The sequence below is a fragment of the Bison bison genome, unplaced genomic scaffold (assembly GCF_000754665.1).
Source record: "Bison bison bison isolate TAMUID 2011002044 unplaced genomic scaffold, Bison_UMD1.0 scf7180017864118, whole genome shotgun sequence".
NCBI lineage: Eukaryota > Metazoa > Chordata > Mammalia > Artiodactyla > Bovidae > Bison > Bison bison.
The window spans coordinates 2,442,443-2,459,586 of record NW_011494690.1 but is presented as its reverse complement, the minus strand read 5'-3'; the positions used below and the strand labels follow the sequence as shown (position 1 = coordinate 2,459,586).

Below are 17,144 nucleotides of genomic sequence, written 5' to 3'. Positions count from 1 at the left end.
GTCCATTCTAAAGGAGATCAGTCCTGGGTGTTCTTTGGAAGGAATGATGCTAAAGCTGAAACTCCAATACTTTGGCCACCTGATGTGAAGAGTTGACTCATTGGAAAAGACTCTGATGCTGGGACGGATTGGGGGCAGGAGGAGAAGGGGACGACAGAGGATGAGATGGCTGGATGGCATCACCGACCCGATGGACAGGAGTTTGAGTGAACTCCGTGAGTTGGTGATGGACAGGGAGGCCTAGAGTGCTCCAGTTTATGGGGTCGCAAAGAGTCAGACACAACTGAGAGACTGAACTGAACTGAATTGATTCAAGATTTATTCAAAAAGAAGGAAAAAGAGAACCATTCTCAGGCACATCACAGGCCTGCTGTTAAAAACCAAAATTATAGGGGAAAAAATCCTTAAAACAGCCAGAGGAAAAAGAGACCCATTACACACAGACGAACCACTGCACTAATGACAGCTGACTTCCCACTAGAAACAAGAGCCAGAAGACAACAGAATGGTATCTTCAAATCATTGGAATGAGAAAACTCAAAATTTCATATTCAGGGAAAACATCCTTCAAAAATGACTAAAATAAACATATTTTCAGATAAACCAAGCTGAGAAAACTCATCTCCAGTATACCAGTTCAGTTCAGTCACTCAGTTGTGTCTGACTCTTTGCAACCCCATGAACCGCAGCACACCAGGCATCCCTGTCCGTCACCAACTCCCAGAGTCCACCCAAACCCATGTCCATCGAGTATACCAGCATTATACCAAAAGCTAAAGGAAGCTCTTCAGCCTGAAGACAGATGCCAGATCGAACTACCCATCTAGAGGAAGGAATGAATAGGCCTGGAAATGGTACAACAATTCAATATATGTAAATGAACTCATTCTATACACTTCTGCTGTTCAGCCTGCCAACCGGAGACCTTCTCTTCTTTCTCTTACATTCCTTCATCACATCTTAAAGAATAACATTACTCTTTAATTAGTTGCCCGAGTAAGAAACTTAGGTACTGTCCTCAAATGTTCCCTTTCCCCACACACCACCAATCCTACTGAGTTTATCTGATTGATCCCCCTTTTCAAATATGCCTATTTCTCTTCATTACCATAGGTAGTATCTTAATTCAGGCTCTTATTTTTTGCCAGAATTACTCTAAAAACTTCCAAACTATATTTTCCTCTCAATCCAATCTCCTCAAAATGCCAACTGCTTTTATTGAGGGAAAAAAAAAGAAAATCTACTTCCCTATATAATATCTTTTTAACATGAAATCAAAACTGTGTGGCATAGTATACAAAAAGTTAAAATGATCTGGCCCTATTTATTTCTCAAGACTCAGATCTTTTCAATATCCATCCTATTAATACCTTCTACAGCTTGCAGTTTCCTGACGTAACCATAATCTCTTTCACTGCCAAGCCTGCCCACAAACTGTTCTCTCTGCTTCAAATCCCTTTCCTCAATCTTTAACCAGCTAATTCATATTCAACTTTAGCACTCTGCTCAGGCACCTGCACTTGAGTTTCAAGTAACTCTGCCTAATCCTTTACCTCCCAAGTGTGAGTTAAGTAATGCTTAAACATAATGGCCTGTGAATTTTATCCCAGTGTATTCTGACTTTTTTCATATACTAGTTTTATTTTCCAAAATGTGTGCAATACTGTTATTGTTATGATACTTACCTGACAAGTTGCTGACAAATCTGACATCCTGGAAGGCATCTATAAAACAAGGTAAATCTATTACTTAAAGGAAAAATCATTTTTCTTCTCATTTAAACTAAACTATAATAATCCATTAAAAAAAGTACAAAACAAAGGAATATTATATATTTTTCAAGAGATATCTTAGGTCATTTGTACCTTTTTTAAAAACTCAGTTTTCATTTTTTAAATACAATTAGTTGTGTCATAAAACCCAGAAACCACAAAAGACAGATTTAACTACATTAAAAAAAAAAAAAATTTATATGGCAAAAACACGTCACTAATAAAAGTCCAAAGATAAACTGAGAAAAAATATTTATAGAAAAAAGGTTAGCTTCCCTAATAATATAATATATTAAATATAAATATAATATATAAAGTTTCCCTAATGGCTATGGTTTTTCCAGTGGTCATGTATGGATGTGAGAGTTGGACTGTGAAGAAAGCTGAACGCTAAAGAGTTGATGCTTTTGAACTGTGGTGTTGGAGAAGACTCTTGAGAGTCCTTTGGACTTCAAGGAGATCCAACCAGTCCATTCTAAAGGAGATGAGTCCTGGGTGTTCCTTGGAAGGAATGATGCTAAAGCTGAAACTCCAGCACTTTGGCCACCCCATGCAAAGAGTTGACTCACTGGAAAAGACTCTGATGCTGGGAGGGATTAGGGGCAGGAGGAGAAGGGGACGACAGAGGATGAGATGGCTGGATGGCATCACTGACTCGATGGACATGAGTTTCAGTGAACTTCGGGAGTTGGTGATGGACAGGGAGGCCTGGCATGCTGCGATTCATGGGGTCGCAAAGAGTCAGACACGACTGAGCGACTGAACTGAATATATAATATAAAAAGTGTATTCGCTTCCCTAATATATTTATCAAATCAATATAAAATGGGAAAATATATGAACAGATATATGCATGTGTGCTCAGTCACTCGGTCGTGTACACTCTGCAACCCCTGGACTGTGGCCCACCAGGCTTCTCTGTCCATGGTATTTCTCAGGCAAGAATACTGGAGTGGGCTGTCATTTCCTGTTCCAGGGGATCTTCCTGACCCAAGAATTGAACCAATGTCCCCTGCATCTCCTGCACTGGCAGATGGACTCTTTACCACAGAGCCACCTAGGAAGTCCATATGAACAGATAATTCAAAGTAAAAACATACATATGAAAAGATATTTGATTGGAAGAAAATTATTTAATCCTTTAAGACAATGTCTTGGTATGAATATAGAAGAAAGTAGTCTTATATCTGCTGGTAGGAGTACAAATGGAGGGCAATTTGGCAAAACTCATCAAAACGAAAAATGTACTCTCAAACTTTAATTCCAGTACTTAAGAGTAAAGGTTAAAAATATCTATAGAATATGTGTAAAATAAAGTTATTCACTACAGAATACTTTTGTCTAATAGCAAAAAAGAAAACAGGTTAGCTAAAATGTCCATCAATCAGGGAATATTAAAATTATGATCCAGATATATAATTAGTAAGGATGCAACAATTAAGAACAAAGAACAATGTGACCTGGGAAATGTCATTGGTGCTCTCTGATTAAAAAACATGATATTATAACAAAACCCATCTTTAATAACTAGTATGAAATTCAGATAAATCACAGAGTAATGATTGAAAGAGACACTAAGGTTATCTATTTTAACGATCTAAAAAGACATTTACAGAAATTACTAAAAATTGGGGGAATATTAAAGAATACAAAAAATGTTTTCTTAATGGTGATCAAATAAATGCAAATTTAATACGTAATTTTCTGTTAATCACTTTCTTGAAGATGAGGGCTAACATTAATCAATATTCAGGCATTCTCGTCACTACTGGTGACAATGTACATCATATTCTTTAATCTTTTGGAAAGTTTTTTGGCATTATATATATTAAGGGGGAATAAAACTTGAAACACAAAAATAGTTTTTATCCACTAAGACCTCCATTACTACCTAATTTTAATTTAAAATAGGCTCAAAATTGAAAACAACTCAAGTGCCCAATAGCAGGATATGCACATGAACTGTATATAGACCAACAGAGTATTAACTACTACTCTTAAAGGGATATTATGGAAAAATAAAGTTACTATAACATTTTGTTAAAAAAAAAACAGATACAATGTTTTACATATAGACTGAATTTAGCAATATTTTAAAAACAAAAGCTATGCATTGAGTAAAGATTAAAAATAGGCGCAATAAATGTTATTAATGACTGTCTTCATGTTTTGATACTCTGAATATTCAGCCAACTTTCTACATCTCAAGTTTGCAAAATTTATCATGCACATTTCTCTTACAATGAAAATTTGTATAAATGAGACAGATACTAAAATTTTTTTGCCATTAATATAAAAAGAAATGTTGAATTTCAAACAGAAGGTTTACGTAATATACAAACAAAATATTTAGAAATTCTATTCAACAAACATTTACCGAGAATTCACTATGATATCATAATAATAGGGACAGGTGCTATAACTTAATATACATCAATTAATAAAAGACTGGGCTTCCCAGGTGGCTCAGTGGTTAAAGAACCTGCCTGCCAACACAGGAAACACCAGTTTGATCCCTGGGTCGAGACGATCCCCTGAAGAAGGAAATGGCAACCCACTCTAGTACTCCTGGCCTGGAGAATCCCATGGACAGAGAAGCCTGGCGGGCTACAATCCATAGGGCAGCAAAGAGTCAGACATGACTGAGCGACTGAACACACACATACTGTAACTTAAAATAGTTAATAAAAGATTGCTTACTTGGCATAAGAGCCATATATCAAATGGAAGTAAAAGCTGTAGAGAAGATAACTGCATAGAAGACAAGGTTTAACAGGAGACAGGAACGGTAAGATGACTAAAAACTCCAGTAAACACCTTTTTCAATTAATTTGTCCTAAGTGCCTGTGAAGAAAAGTGTTTTGTAGTCCAGGAAGTAAGTATATCTTTGAGGTACCCTTTTAAGCTTTTTGCTATTTTTAGGTCTCAGAAAAAAGAAGAAAATTAGGAAAAATGTTTCTTCAATAAATACCTCAAGAGATCTTTTTCTTGAATTCTAACTCATGTCCTTTACTTAAATTTTTTTTCTATTATCAATGCCATTTTTAAGACCAAAGGACAATCAGAAATGCCAACAAATTCCTGGTGACGGGTTTCCCAATAGGTGCTCATCTGCAGCTACATACTGGCAAACAAAAATAGCAACCATTAGGTTCATACTGGTTTCTTCAGCATAAACTATAGTGTTGGGTACTCAATAGATGCCCCTTAAACAGATACATAAACTTTTTAAGTTCTCAGTATCAATAAATCAAATTTTTAAAAAAGAGACTTAACTGTCTGATCTTTGTAATACACTAGTATGATATGGGGGAAGATCAGGGAAGGAAGAATACTCTGAATGAGAGGTTTCATGTTGTGAAATGTCATTAAGAACTGCTGCTACTGCTAAGTCACTTCAGTCGTGTCCGACTCTGTGAGACCCCATAGACGGCAGCCCACCAGGCTCCCCTGTCCCTGGGATTCTCCAGGCCAGAACACTGGAGTGGGTTGCCATTTCCTTCTCCAATGCATGAAAGTGAAAAGTGAAAGTGAAGTTGCTCAGTAGTTCCCGACTCTTAGCGATCCCATGGACTGCAGCCTACCAGGCTTCTCTGTCCATGGGGTTTTCCAGGCAAGAGCACTGAAGTGGGATGCCATTGCCTTCTCCAATTAAAAACTGCAGAATGCTGATATCTTGCTACTACTATCTCCTCCTAATCCTAAAAGATTAACAGTAAACACAAAAATTAACAGTAACTGCTGCTGCTGCTAAGTCGCTTCAGTCATATCCAACTCTGTGCAACCCCACAGACAGCAGCCCACCAGGCCCCTCTGTTCCTGGGATTTTCCAGGCAAGAACACTGGAGTGGGTCGCCATTTCCTTCTCCAATGCATGCATGCATGCTAAGTCGCTTCAGTTGTGTCCGACTCTTTGCGACTCTATGGACAGCAGCCCACCAAGCTCCTCTGTCCACAGGATTCTCTAGGCAAGGATACTGAAGTGGGTTGCCATTTCCTTCACCCAACAGTAACTACAAATAATTAATAACTTTAGTTTTTAATAAAATAGCAATGTAATTTACATCTAAATTTCTATAAGAATTCAGAATAAAGAGAAGTATACTTACCTGTGAGGGTCTTTGGAACTTGGTATGATATATACACATTCCCTCTTGGTCAAAGTGCTTTCTATCCAGGATTTCTGGGACTAAAACAGAAAGTTTAAAAAGACTGTTTATAAATTAACCAATTAATATTACAAAGAAAAATTTAATAAAAAATACATTAAAAAATTCCATTTTTAGTTCACTATTTATTACATATAACATGTTTACTGATGACAGCACACCTAAAATATGAGAATCATTCCATTTAAATCCACTGAGTTTGAGACTACTAATCAACAGTACTATGCAGATACTAAATCAACAGTGCTATGCAGAGCCAAAAACCTCAAGAGGGGCTGGTACGATCCTGGGAAGTGGATCATTTTACAGCCAATTAGAAGTGACTGTCAGAGACCTGCCAAGCATTCCCGTGGCTAAGACTTTGTGCTTCCACTGAAGGGGGCGCAAGTTGGGTCCTCTGAGCCCTGGTCTGGGAACTAAGATCCCACAGGCTGCATGACACAGCCAAAAGAAACCCCTAGATATATTCTGTTCTGTTTCTAAGATAAATACCTAAAGTACAGGGGCATGGAATGGCTAATGGCACAGGCACCCAAAAATGCATCAAGCAAATTCTAATCAAAAGAAAAATAATACTAGAAAAAAAGAGATGCTAGACAGCAATAGGTTACTACATGATTTCAAATGTATGATTCACCAGATTGTTAGAACAATCTTATATATGACAGTCCTAAAATGAATACAGCACAAAAATTAACAGGGAGAGTACGACAAATCTAGGATCACAGTGGAAGATTAACACATTTCCTTCAATTACTGTAAGTCTGAAACAATTTCAAGTTTAAAAGGTTTTTAAAAATTACTGTTTATACCACTACTTAAGTTTTTGCTTGGATCCCTAGCCTCTGTACCCTACTACTGGTGACTGATTAGAAAGAGATGGGGCATTATATATTGAAAAAGGTGAAACTCCACAAATTAGGACTGAGTAGATTAAAGATCTTGAGCTTCATCCTCCATATAACATATATGTTAGATATATAGAAAATATTAATTATATATCTAATATGTCTATAGATATTACTATATATTAAATATAGATATTAGCATGCTCTCTATCAGAATCTCTTTTCCCTTCTCTATCTGCCTCTTTCTTACCAGGACAATACAAAAAGGAAGAGCCTATACTCCTTAATGAAACCTCTACAGTTCAGTGGTTAGGCAGGGGAGTTTCCAATGCAAAGGGTACAAGCCTAGTTGGAAAAATTAGATCCCATAAGCCAACCAGGGGGCCAAATCAAAAACAACAAAAAAAGAAGCCCCTAGGAGAAGAGATATTCTAAACAGAATTATGATGGTGAAGTTTGCAGGTTCCTCTCAAATCCTTTAGATATTCTAATCATAAACCTTAGCATATCCTTTAATCTAATTCTGGTCGCAAAATTCTGTCTCTTCATTCAAAATGTCCATTTTCTAGGTCAATGGTTCTCCTTTAAATACATTCACTAAAGCAGTGATCCATGCTTAAGTGAATGGTACACTTAAGCAGTGTACCATGATCCCCTAGTTACAAAAACCACAGGATGGGGACTTCCCTGGTGGTCCAATGGTTAAGAATCCACCTGCCAATGCAGGGGACACGGGTCTGATTCCTGATCTGGGAAGATCCCACATGCCACAGAGCAATTAAGCCAGTGTGCCACAACTACTGAGCCTATGCTCTAGAGCTTGGCAGCTCCAACTACTGAAGCCCATGTGCCTAGAGCCCATTGTGCAATGAGAAGTCATGCAATTCAAAGAAGAGTAGCCCCCACTTGCCACAACTAAAGAAACCCTGTGCACAGTGACTGCAGACCCAGTACAGTCAAAAGTAAATAAACAAATTTTTTAAAACTCACAGAATGCCCTCTAGAACCCATGACCCTTCATCAGGAAAATGTCCTACACCCTAAAGCTCAATTAACACAGTCCCTCCACCACATTCTTATTCTAACTAAAGTCTGATATTCCTTTGAAGAATCTGCTTTACCTACATATCTCTCATGGGGGAAAAAAAAAAAAATAGGACTCTCTTCAGTTTTACTGAACTAAGAATACACCCGGCAAACCCAATCCTGATTCAATCCAATTCCTCATCCATTCCATAACTGCCTATGTTAATACGACTACAGGAAAAAACAAACAAAACAACACCTTTTGATTTCACTTTAAAACCACAAACATCCCTTAATGATGTCCATTTTCTCATTCTCCTATACGATTTCACACTATCTCCTCCTCTCCTCAAACCTCCAACCCTCATTCACCATTCTTATTCTCAACTGATGACCTACTTCTCATTTCACTCAGAAAATTGAAGCAAATGTGCCCACCAAAGAGGCTTACACTATTTAGGATATGCAATCACGATTCCCTCTACTGCTTATGCAACTACAAAACAATGGAACCATCCCCAGGATCACAGTGAGAGCACTGTCCTGACAACTAAAAGATCTGGCCATGTCAGTCAGATTTCTGATATTACTGCTATCCTACACCCTTCTCCCACTCCAGAACCATAGTACACTGAAGGTAGGCAGCGCATCTGGACTGGGAGACATTTATTCATGTGACTTCTGTTTGTAACTTTAAAAATAATCATTTGGTAGGCTGTTCTAATACATGATGATGTGAGGTTGAATTTTTACTAAAACTAACTTACACTTTAAACTCATGAAATTTTTATCATGCTCCTCTTCTATTATTAAAAATCACAGGGGGCTTCCCTGGTGGCTCAGGGGTAAAGAATCTGCCTGCCAGTGCCAAAGACACAGGTTCTCTCCACGGTCTGGGAAGATCCCATATGCCACGGAGCAACTAAGCCGGTGCGCCACAACTACTGAGCCTGTGCGCTAGAGCCCGGGTGCCACAGAGGATGAGCCCACGTGCTGCAACTACTAAAGCCCATGTGCCCTAGAGCCTGTGCTCTCAACAAGAAAGGCAGCCACAATGAGAAGCCGCAACTAGAGAGTAGCCCCTGCTCGCCACAACTAAAGAAAAGCCCTCTCAGCAACAAAGATGCACCAGAGCCAAAAATAAATAAATATTTATTTTTTAAATGCAGGGACTTCCCTGGTGGTCCAGTGGCTAAAGACTCCATGTCCCAATGTAGGGGGCCTGGGTTCAATCCCTGGCCAAGAAAACTACATTTCTTCACACGTTGCACCTAAAGATTCTGAGTGCTGCAACTAAGACCTGGCATGGCCAAATTAATAAATAAAATTTTAAATTATAAAAATGGGTTTATAATAACAAAAATTATACTGTGATTTATCTTTTAAAGGGTTGCTTCTCTCTTTTAGAAAAACTGGAACTGTGCTGGGGTGGGGGAGAACAGCTCAGTGATTGTACTTACTGCTATATTTTTACTGGTTGTTAAAGCAAGACAAAAGATTTGTTTGGAATTTCTCTCTGTGAGCTTATTTGCAAACAAAAAGGCAGCTCAGTCCCATGATACAGTAATGAAGTCCATCAAAATCAGACTCTAGAACTAAACATTCAACATATGCAAATAACACACTAAAACAGCAGCAATATACAAGCATGAGACGCACTCAGATTGCTTCAGTATGAACTACATGTTTTTTAAAAAACTAAATTATTTGCAATTCATGAGCATAGGCCTAAAGCCTACAGCATGAATGAAAGATGGGTGAAAAGTGAACACAACAGGAGCAAATTTATTAATTAACAATACAGTGGACCTTTTTAAGGAGTTTTGTCAAGAGGAAAACATCTTAGGGAGAACTTGAAAATATACGGCTTAGATAAAGGTTAAGAAATGCAATCTTGTACAATGCACAGCCCCTTTTCCCCCCCTCCTCTTTTTCTTGATTGGATAAGTAGGCAGAAAACTAGAAAGAACAGAGTAGACTTAAACACTATCAGTCAGTTTTACCTGATGGAACTCATAGAATACTCCATTCACAACAGTGGGGTTTCCAAGGGGCACACTAGCGGTAAAAAACCTCCCTGCCAATGCAGTAGAAGTAAGAGATGCTGGTTCAGGAAGATCCCCTGGAGGAGGACACAGCCACCCACCCCAGTATTCAGGCATAGGGTCGCAAAGAGTCGGACACGACTGAGCGACTTGTACTTAGAGAAGTACGGCTATACTCTATATGGGCAATCAACAAATTTTTTCTATTAAGAGCCAAATGGTAAATATTTTAGGCTTTTTGGACCACTTACTGCCTCTATCACCTACTGTTTTGTTTTTCAACCACTAAAAAATATAGGAACCATTCTGAGCTCAGGCCCTGGCCAGAACAGGCCTTGGCCAGAGTTGGTATACATGGCATAGTTTGCCAACCCATGCTCTAAATCTCACAAAAGCGTCCCACAAAAAAATCTCACAATTCCACTGAGCCAATTCCATCTAACAAGTCTATGCCATGTCCTTCAGAGTCTTCCCCTGCACTGTTTCTTGGATATAATTAGCGCCCCTTCTACCAGGCCTACAATCCCAGTAGACCCTTGTATTAAGAGTTGCTTTCTAAAGACAGGAAAAACAAGATGGGGCTAAAGAGTCTCAGATGTACATGAACAAAGTTATTTTTTTCTGCAGGAATTTCAATAGAAAAGGCATTAAATAAATAGATGTAAACATGAAATGTAAACATTACTGAGGAAAAAAATATCCAGTGTTCGAGTACATATACCTAGCTTCTTTCCCCAGAAATGGTCACTTTCAATCACCAACAACTTAAAACACTTGAGTCCCTTCTAGTACTCATTTAGGGCTTCCCTGGTGCCTCAGACGGTAAAGGATCTGGCTGCAATGCAGAGACATGGGTTCAATGCCTTTGTTAGGAAGATCCCCTGGAGAAGAGAATGGCTAACTACTCCAGTATTCTTGTCTGGAGAATTCCATGGACAGAGGAGCCTGGCGGGCTACAGTCCATGAGGTGGCAAAGAGTAGGACACAACTGAGCAGCTAACACTTTCACTTTCTTTCGGTACTCATTTGTCTATTACGATAAAATATAAAACTACCCAAACAGGTACATCGTTAAATTGCAGGACTGGTACAAATGTACTCATAGTTAGTTTCATTTTATCACTCTTATTAAAAATAATAAACAAACAGCCAGTACTATCTCTTCACAACTTCAAATCTTTCATAGTAGTCTCTGACAAATCCATCCAAAACTTTAGTAAACCCTTGCCAACAAAGGTCCGTCTAGTCAAGGCTATGGTTTTTCCTGTGGTCATGTATGGATGTGAGAGTTGAACTGTGAAGAAAGCTGAGCACTGAAGAATTGATGCTTTTGAACTGTGGTGTTGGAGAAGACTCTTGAGAGTCCCTTGGACTGCAAGGAGATCCAACCAGTCCATTCTGAAGGAGATCAGCCCTGGGATTTCTTTGGAAGGACTGATGCTAAAGCTGAAACTCCAGTACTTTGGGCACTTCATGCAAAGAGTTGACTCATTGGAAAAGACTCTGATGCTGGGAGGGATGGGGGCAGGAGGAGAAGGGGACGATAGAGGATGAGATGGCTGGATGGTATCACTGACTCGATGGACGTGAGTTTGAGTGAACTCCGGGAGATGGTGATGGACAGGGAGGCCTGGCGTGCTGCGATTCATGGGGTCACATGCAGAGTCGGACACGACTGAGCGACTGAACTGAACTGGTTAAGTCACTTAAATAGTGTCACTCTGATGTTCACAAATTTTTATCAAATTTTGTGCCTACAGAGACATACAAAAACATTACCACGCTTCAAGACTATCACAGTTTCCCCTACCTTCATTATTCACCAAGTTTATTTCAAGTTTACCATCTCTCCTGTTTGTGTAAACACCAAATATAAATATATTCTCCCCATACACAGCAGTTTTGTCATTTATGGCATTCATTGATTACACTAGGGATTGGCTTCCTATGCCTGACAGTGACATATCCCAGCTGATAATGGCAAATCATTCCCAATAATAGGTTTCTACAATTTTTGAAATTCTGAGCTTCTGCTCTACAATCAAGAATCCAATAAAATGTGCCCTGGATTATAAATACATATAAAAATTCCTAATTTTATCCTTATTTTGCTAGACTGCATTACTGTATTTTACCAAAAGATGGCACACTACAAACACAAATCTGAAAATTCCTAAACTTAAATGTTCTAGATAAAGTAAAAACTATAACCACAGAATGTTAGCAAAAGAAGGAAACGTGATCTTCAGTGGTAAAAGAGATCAGATTCTGGAGTTCAGAATAACCTGTTCATTGTTGGTTATTCTATTAATGCAACCTTAAGTGTCTGAACTTCTGTTTCCTCACCCATAAAATAGAATAATATACCTATCTCACAAAGTTGCTCTGAAGATTATGATCCATGTTTTTAGCAAAATGCGCCCCACACAGTCATATCTCAACAATGCTTCAAAATTCAATTTTAGATTCCTCCTGTCTCCTAGTAATAAGGGGCATATATGCTACAAAGAAGTCTACTAACCACATTCTACTCTTCAAACAAATCAGTACCAGCACATCCTTCTTGACTAGATACTGATAGTGAAAATTGAGGGGGAAAAAAAAGGACTGCTTTAAAAGTTCTACTTCAAGGTAACACTGAAAATCAATCTATTTTTACAACTAAATACACCCAACAATTCTATATATTAATATTAGAAAGGAGCCTCCAGCTATGGAGCTTCTATTGGACTAAAGCTCCAAAGATAATAACCATAAACTCAGGATAAAATAAAAATTAAAAAAAAGAAAACTACTTAGCAGCACTGAACAGGCAACCAAAACAGGAAGGAATCAGATGAAGTTTGTATTCAGGATAAAGGAACAGTACTGAGTGAGTTTCCTATTTTATGGCTAAGAGAGGCCCCACTGCATACCTACTTAAGTAGCTAAAACTCCAATAGAAATTCCATAGTTTTACTGGCTTGAAGAACCAGAATACAAACTTAGAGGTGACAACAGCAGCTGGAAAGTGATGGGAAAAGTCCTGCATAGGACAGAGTCACAAAAAAAGGGAACCCTAAATACTGCATATTAACACTGCTGAAATCTAGCTGACCCATGAAGCATGCATACATGGGGCAGATTCCAAGCAGGTCAGTTAAGAATAGAGTAACTAACTGAACAGATATTTTTACTGCCCATTGAAGGAGTCAGAGTTTGGAATTTGAGTACAGTCAGGTTAATCAACTACTATCCTAATGTGCTCTGACTGCAATGAAGTGAAAAGTGAAGTGAAGTGAAGTCGCTCAGTCGTGTCTGACTCTTTGAGATCCCGTGGACTGTAGCCTACCAGGCTCCTCCGTCCATGGGATTCTCCAGGCAAGAATACTGGAGTGGGTTAACATTTCCTTCTCCGGGGGATCTTCCCGACCCAGGATGGAAGCCGGGTCTCCCGCATTGGAGGCAGACGCTTTAACCTCTGAGCCACCAGGGAAGCCTGCTGCTGCTGCTGCCGCGTCGCATCAGTCGTATCCGACTCTGTGCGACCCCATAGACAGCAGCCCAACCAGGCTTCCCCGTCCCTGGGATTCTCCAGGCAAGAACACTGGAGTGGGTTGCCATTTCCTTCTCCAATGCATGAAAGTGAAGAGTGAAAGTGAAGTCGCTTAGTCGTGTCCGACTCTTAGCGACCCCATGGACTGTAGCCTACCAGGCTCCTCCATCCATGGGATTTTCCAGGCAAGAGTACTGGAGTGGGGAAGCCTGACTGCCATACAAATACAATAAGACAACTTTGGTTTCAACAACCAAAACTCATTTGCTCCAAGTTCTAGAAACTGGAATTCAAGATTAAGGGGCCAATAAGGTCTGCATCTGAGAGCCCCCTCCCTGGATTGCAGACAGCTGTCTTTTCACTGTGTCCTCACAAGGTGGGGATAGGGAGCAAGCTCTCTGGTCTCTTTGTATAATGACCCCACCTTCATGACCCCCTCTAATTCTAACTACTTTCCCAAAGCCCTGTCTTTAAATAACATCAACACTGAATTTTGGGAAGACATAAACATTCAATCGGTAGCAACTACTTTAAAAGAGAAAATCAATAATCTTCAGAGGACTAAAACAGAACTCACAGTCTCTCCAAGATAACATTCACAACATCTATGTATAATCAAAAATTAGTAGATATAAGAAGAAACAGGAAAATGTGACCATATTCAAAAGAAAAGCCAATCAAATTAAAAGGAAGCTTGCCTACTAATAAACTGCAACAGCTTACAAAAGTTAAATGAAACTACAGATGTAGAAATTCTGAGTTCTGTGGTAATTCTGTACATTGGACAACATGTCCGTCAGCAAAGGCATAATGACAAAGAAAACTTAAGGCTAGCTTGAAGCAAAATGTTGAAAATGGCTGGCATTCTTTGATTTCCTCTGTAGGAGACCTGGCACTCAGGCCCCTACTCTATAGAGTTCTGCTCTTATGCTTAAAAGGCTGCCAATCACTTAACTAATTAGATATTACTGATAATTCAGATGTGAACTCTCCGAACAGGTTTTAAAGACACTGCTGAAAAGCTTCTGTGGACTAATAAATAGTTGGCAAAGTTTTACACATTAAAAAATAAAACTTGGTTAATTGTTTTCAATATAAAATCAAAAGTTTTTTAAAAAATTGTTTTTGTCATTTTAGTGACTACTTTTCTAGTCTGCTCCAATAAACTGTTAGACTTTTGCCAAAAATAAATAAAAAGAATCAGATTCATACCATGACTGTGTCTGCAAAGAGAGTCCAACTTCTACATTTAATCTTATTTTCTGTTGGTTTTGCTGCCCTGCTGACCTCATGGAGATTGCTACCCTACCTGCTTACCACTACAGTACTGCTCCAATTTAAAAGATAGAAAATGTCTGATAAAGTTAAGTATGAGCAGTTGCCACTGTGTCATTCCATGGAGTCCAACATATTAAATAACTGAAGATCAGACACTGAGTCTAAAAAGTGACCAACTTTAATTTAGCTCAAACAGCAGTAATTTCTCAAGTATTCTAAATAAAGTCTAACTCAGAATAATTTATCATTTTACCATAAAGAACTTTTATTAAAATGAAAAGGGATCAAAACTTATTGTTTTATGAGAAAAAGGATGATACATATGTTGGCAAAAAATTTAATTTCTTATACAAAGTCAAGAAATTTTATGTAGACACCTAAAGATTACTAAAAATCCAAATAAATACATTGACAAAAAAGACAAACAGAATAATGGAATATATCACTTGGAAAACAGGAACTTGCACTTAAGAAAAGTTGGTGAGTGCTAGAGAGAGCAATGGGCTTCCCTGATGGCTTGGAGGGTAAAGCATCTGCCTGCAATTCAGGAGACCTGGGTTCGATCCCTGGGTGGGAAGATCCCCTGGAGGAAGAAATGGCAATCCACTCCAGTATTCTTGCCTGGCGAATCCCATGGACAGAGGAGCCTTGTAGGCTACCATCCATGGGGTTGCAAAGAGTTGGACACGACCCAGCGATTTCAGAGAGAGCAGTACAAATCAGGAGACAGTATGATTATTATATGTATACGAACCACTACACTAGAATCCAAAATGAATACTAGATGGGTTAAGTCATAATGTGAAAAAGCAAAACTTTACAACTTCTACCAAAAATAAATAAATAGCTTTATGACTTCAAGATAAGCGAAAGTTCAGGCTATAAAGAAAATCAGATCAGATCAGATCAGATCAGTCGCTCAAATACTGATAACTTATTACACTGAAAACCAATATACATCAACAATCTAAAAACAAGTAAATAGTCCACCATTAACAAAATAAAAACTTAACAAGTTAGAGACTGGAGAAGATATTTGTAGCTCATAAAACAAAAAACAAACAATAAAAAATACTGTCCAGACTACATACAGAACTTCTACAAGTAAAGAAGAAAAATGTAATTCATTAGAAAACTGAGCAAAGGGAATTCACCAGAAGGAAAGTAACCATAGCCAAAAACTTTTAACCTGAAATGACACACAACATTATTCATTCCCAAAAAAGCAACAACATTATTCATGGCCAGGGACATGTAAATTAGAACAATGAGGAACTACTTTACATTTATGGGTCGGGCAAAACAGAAGAACCTAAGCAATTAAACGTTGGCAAAGATGTTGGAAAAAAGAAAGGGAATTTTACACAGTTCTAGAGGGAGTGGAAACTGCACAACTACTTTACTCAACACTCCAGCAATACCTACAAAGTTCAAGATGCACCTACCCTGTGACCCAGCAATTCTATTTATATACTTCCTAGAAAAATTCTCACGATACACACAAGAATGTTACATCAGTAATAAAAAACTGCAAACAACCTAAATGCCCAATAGTAAAATGGATAACATTTTATATTTATTTATTTTTATTCCTACAATGGAATAATATATAGCAGCTCAAAGGGATAAACTAAACCTTACATGTATCAACATGACAATCTCCAAAACCTAATTTCATTAAAATGAAAAAACAAAACAAAACAATAAGCTATAAGGATATATTGTGCAGCACAGGGACTATATCCTTTATTTTATAATAACTTTAAATGGAGTATAATCTATAAAAATATTGCATCACTATGCTGTACACATGAAACTAGTACAGTATTTTATTTATTTTTTTTATGGTTTTTTTTTATTTTTTTAATTTTATTTTATTTTTAAACTTTACATAATTGTATTAGTTTTGCCAAATATCGAAATGAATCCACTACAGGTATACATGTGTTCCCCATCCTGAACCCTCCTCCCTCCTCCCTCCCCATACCATCCCTCTGGGTCGTCCCAGTGCACTAGCCCCAAGCATCCAGTATCGTGCATTGAACCTGGACTGGCAACTCGTTTCATACATGATATTTTACATGTTTCAATGTCATTCTCCCAAATCTTCCCACCCTCTCCCTCTCCCACAGAGTCCATAAGACTGTTCTATACATCAGTGTCTCTTTTGCTGTCTCGTACACAGGGTTATTGTTACCATCTTTCTAAATTCCATATATATGCGTTAGTATACTGTATTTATGTTTTTCCTTCTGGCTTACTTCACTCTGTATAACAGGCTCCAGTTTCATCCACCTCATTAGAACTGATTCAAATGTATTCTTTTTAATGGCTGAGTAATACTCCATTGTGTATATGTACCACAGCTTTCTTATCCATTCATCTGCTGATGGACATCTAGGTTGCTTCCATGTCCTGGCTATTATAAACAGTGCTGCGATGAACATTGGGGTACACGTGTCTCTTTCCCT

The 17,144-nt window shown here is 38.3% G+C and overlaps 1 protein-coding gene across 2 annotated transcripts in view; it reads right to left on the bottom strand.

The window, feature by feature from the left end:
* The window catches only part of TRPM7 (transient receptor potential cation channel, subfamily M, member 7), a 113,823-nt gene that overhangs the window by 88,734 nt on the left and 7,945 nt on the right, over positions 1-17,144 (bottom strand). For both annotated transcript variants that reach the window (XR_825219.1, XM_010839499.1), the window contains exons 2-3: positions 5,882-5,961; positions 1,686-1,724 (exon numbers count right to left, since the gene is read on the bottom strand). Coding sequence is in view for 1 of the 2 variants with exons in the window: in XM_010839499.1 (XP_010837801.1) it covers positions 1,686-1,724; positions 5,882-5,961 (119 nt within the window). In the remaining variant the exon portion in view is untranslated. The remainder of the gene's footprint in view (positions 1-1,685; positions 1,725-5,881; positions 5,962-17,144) is intronic.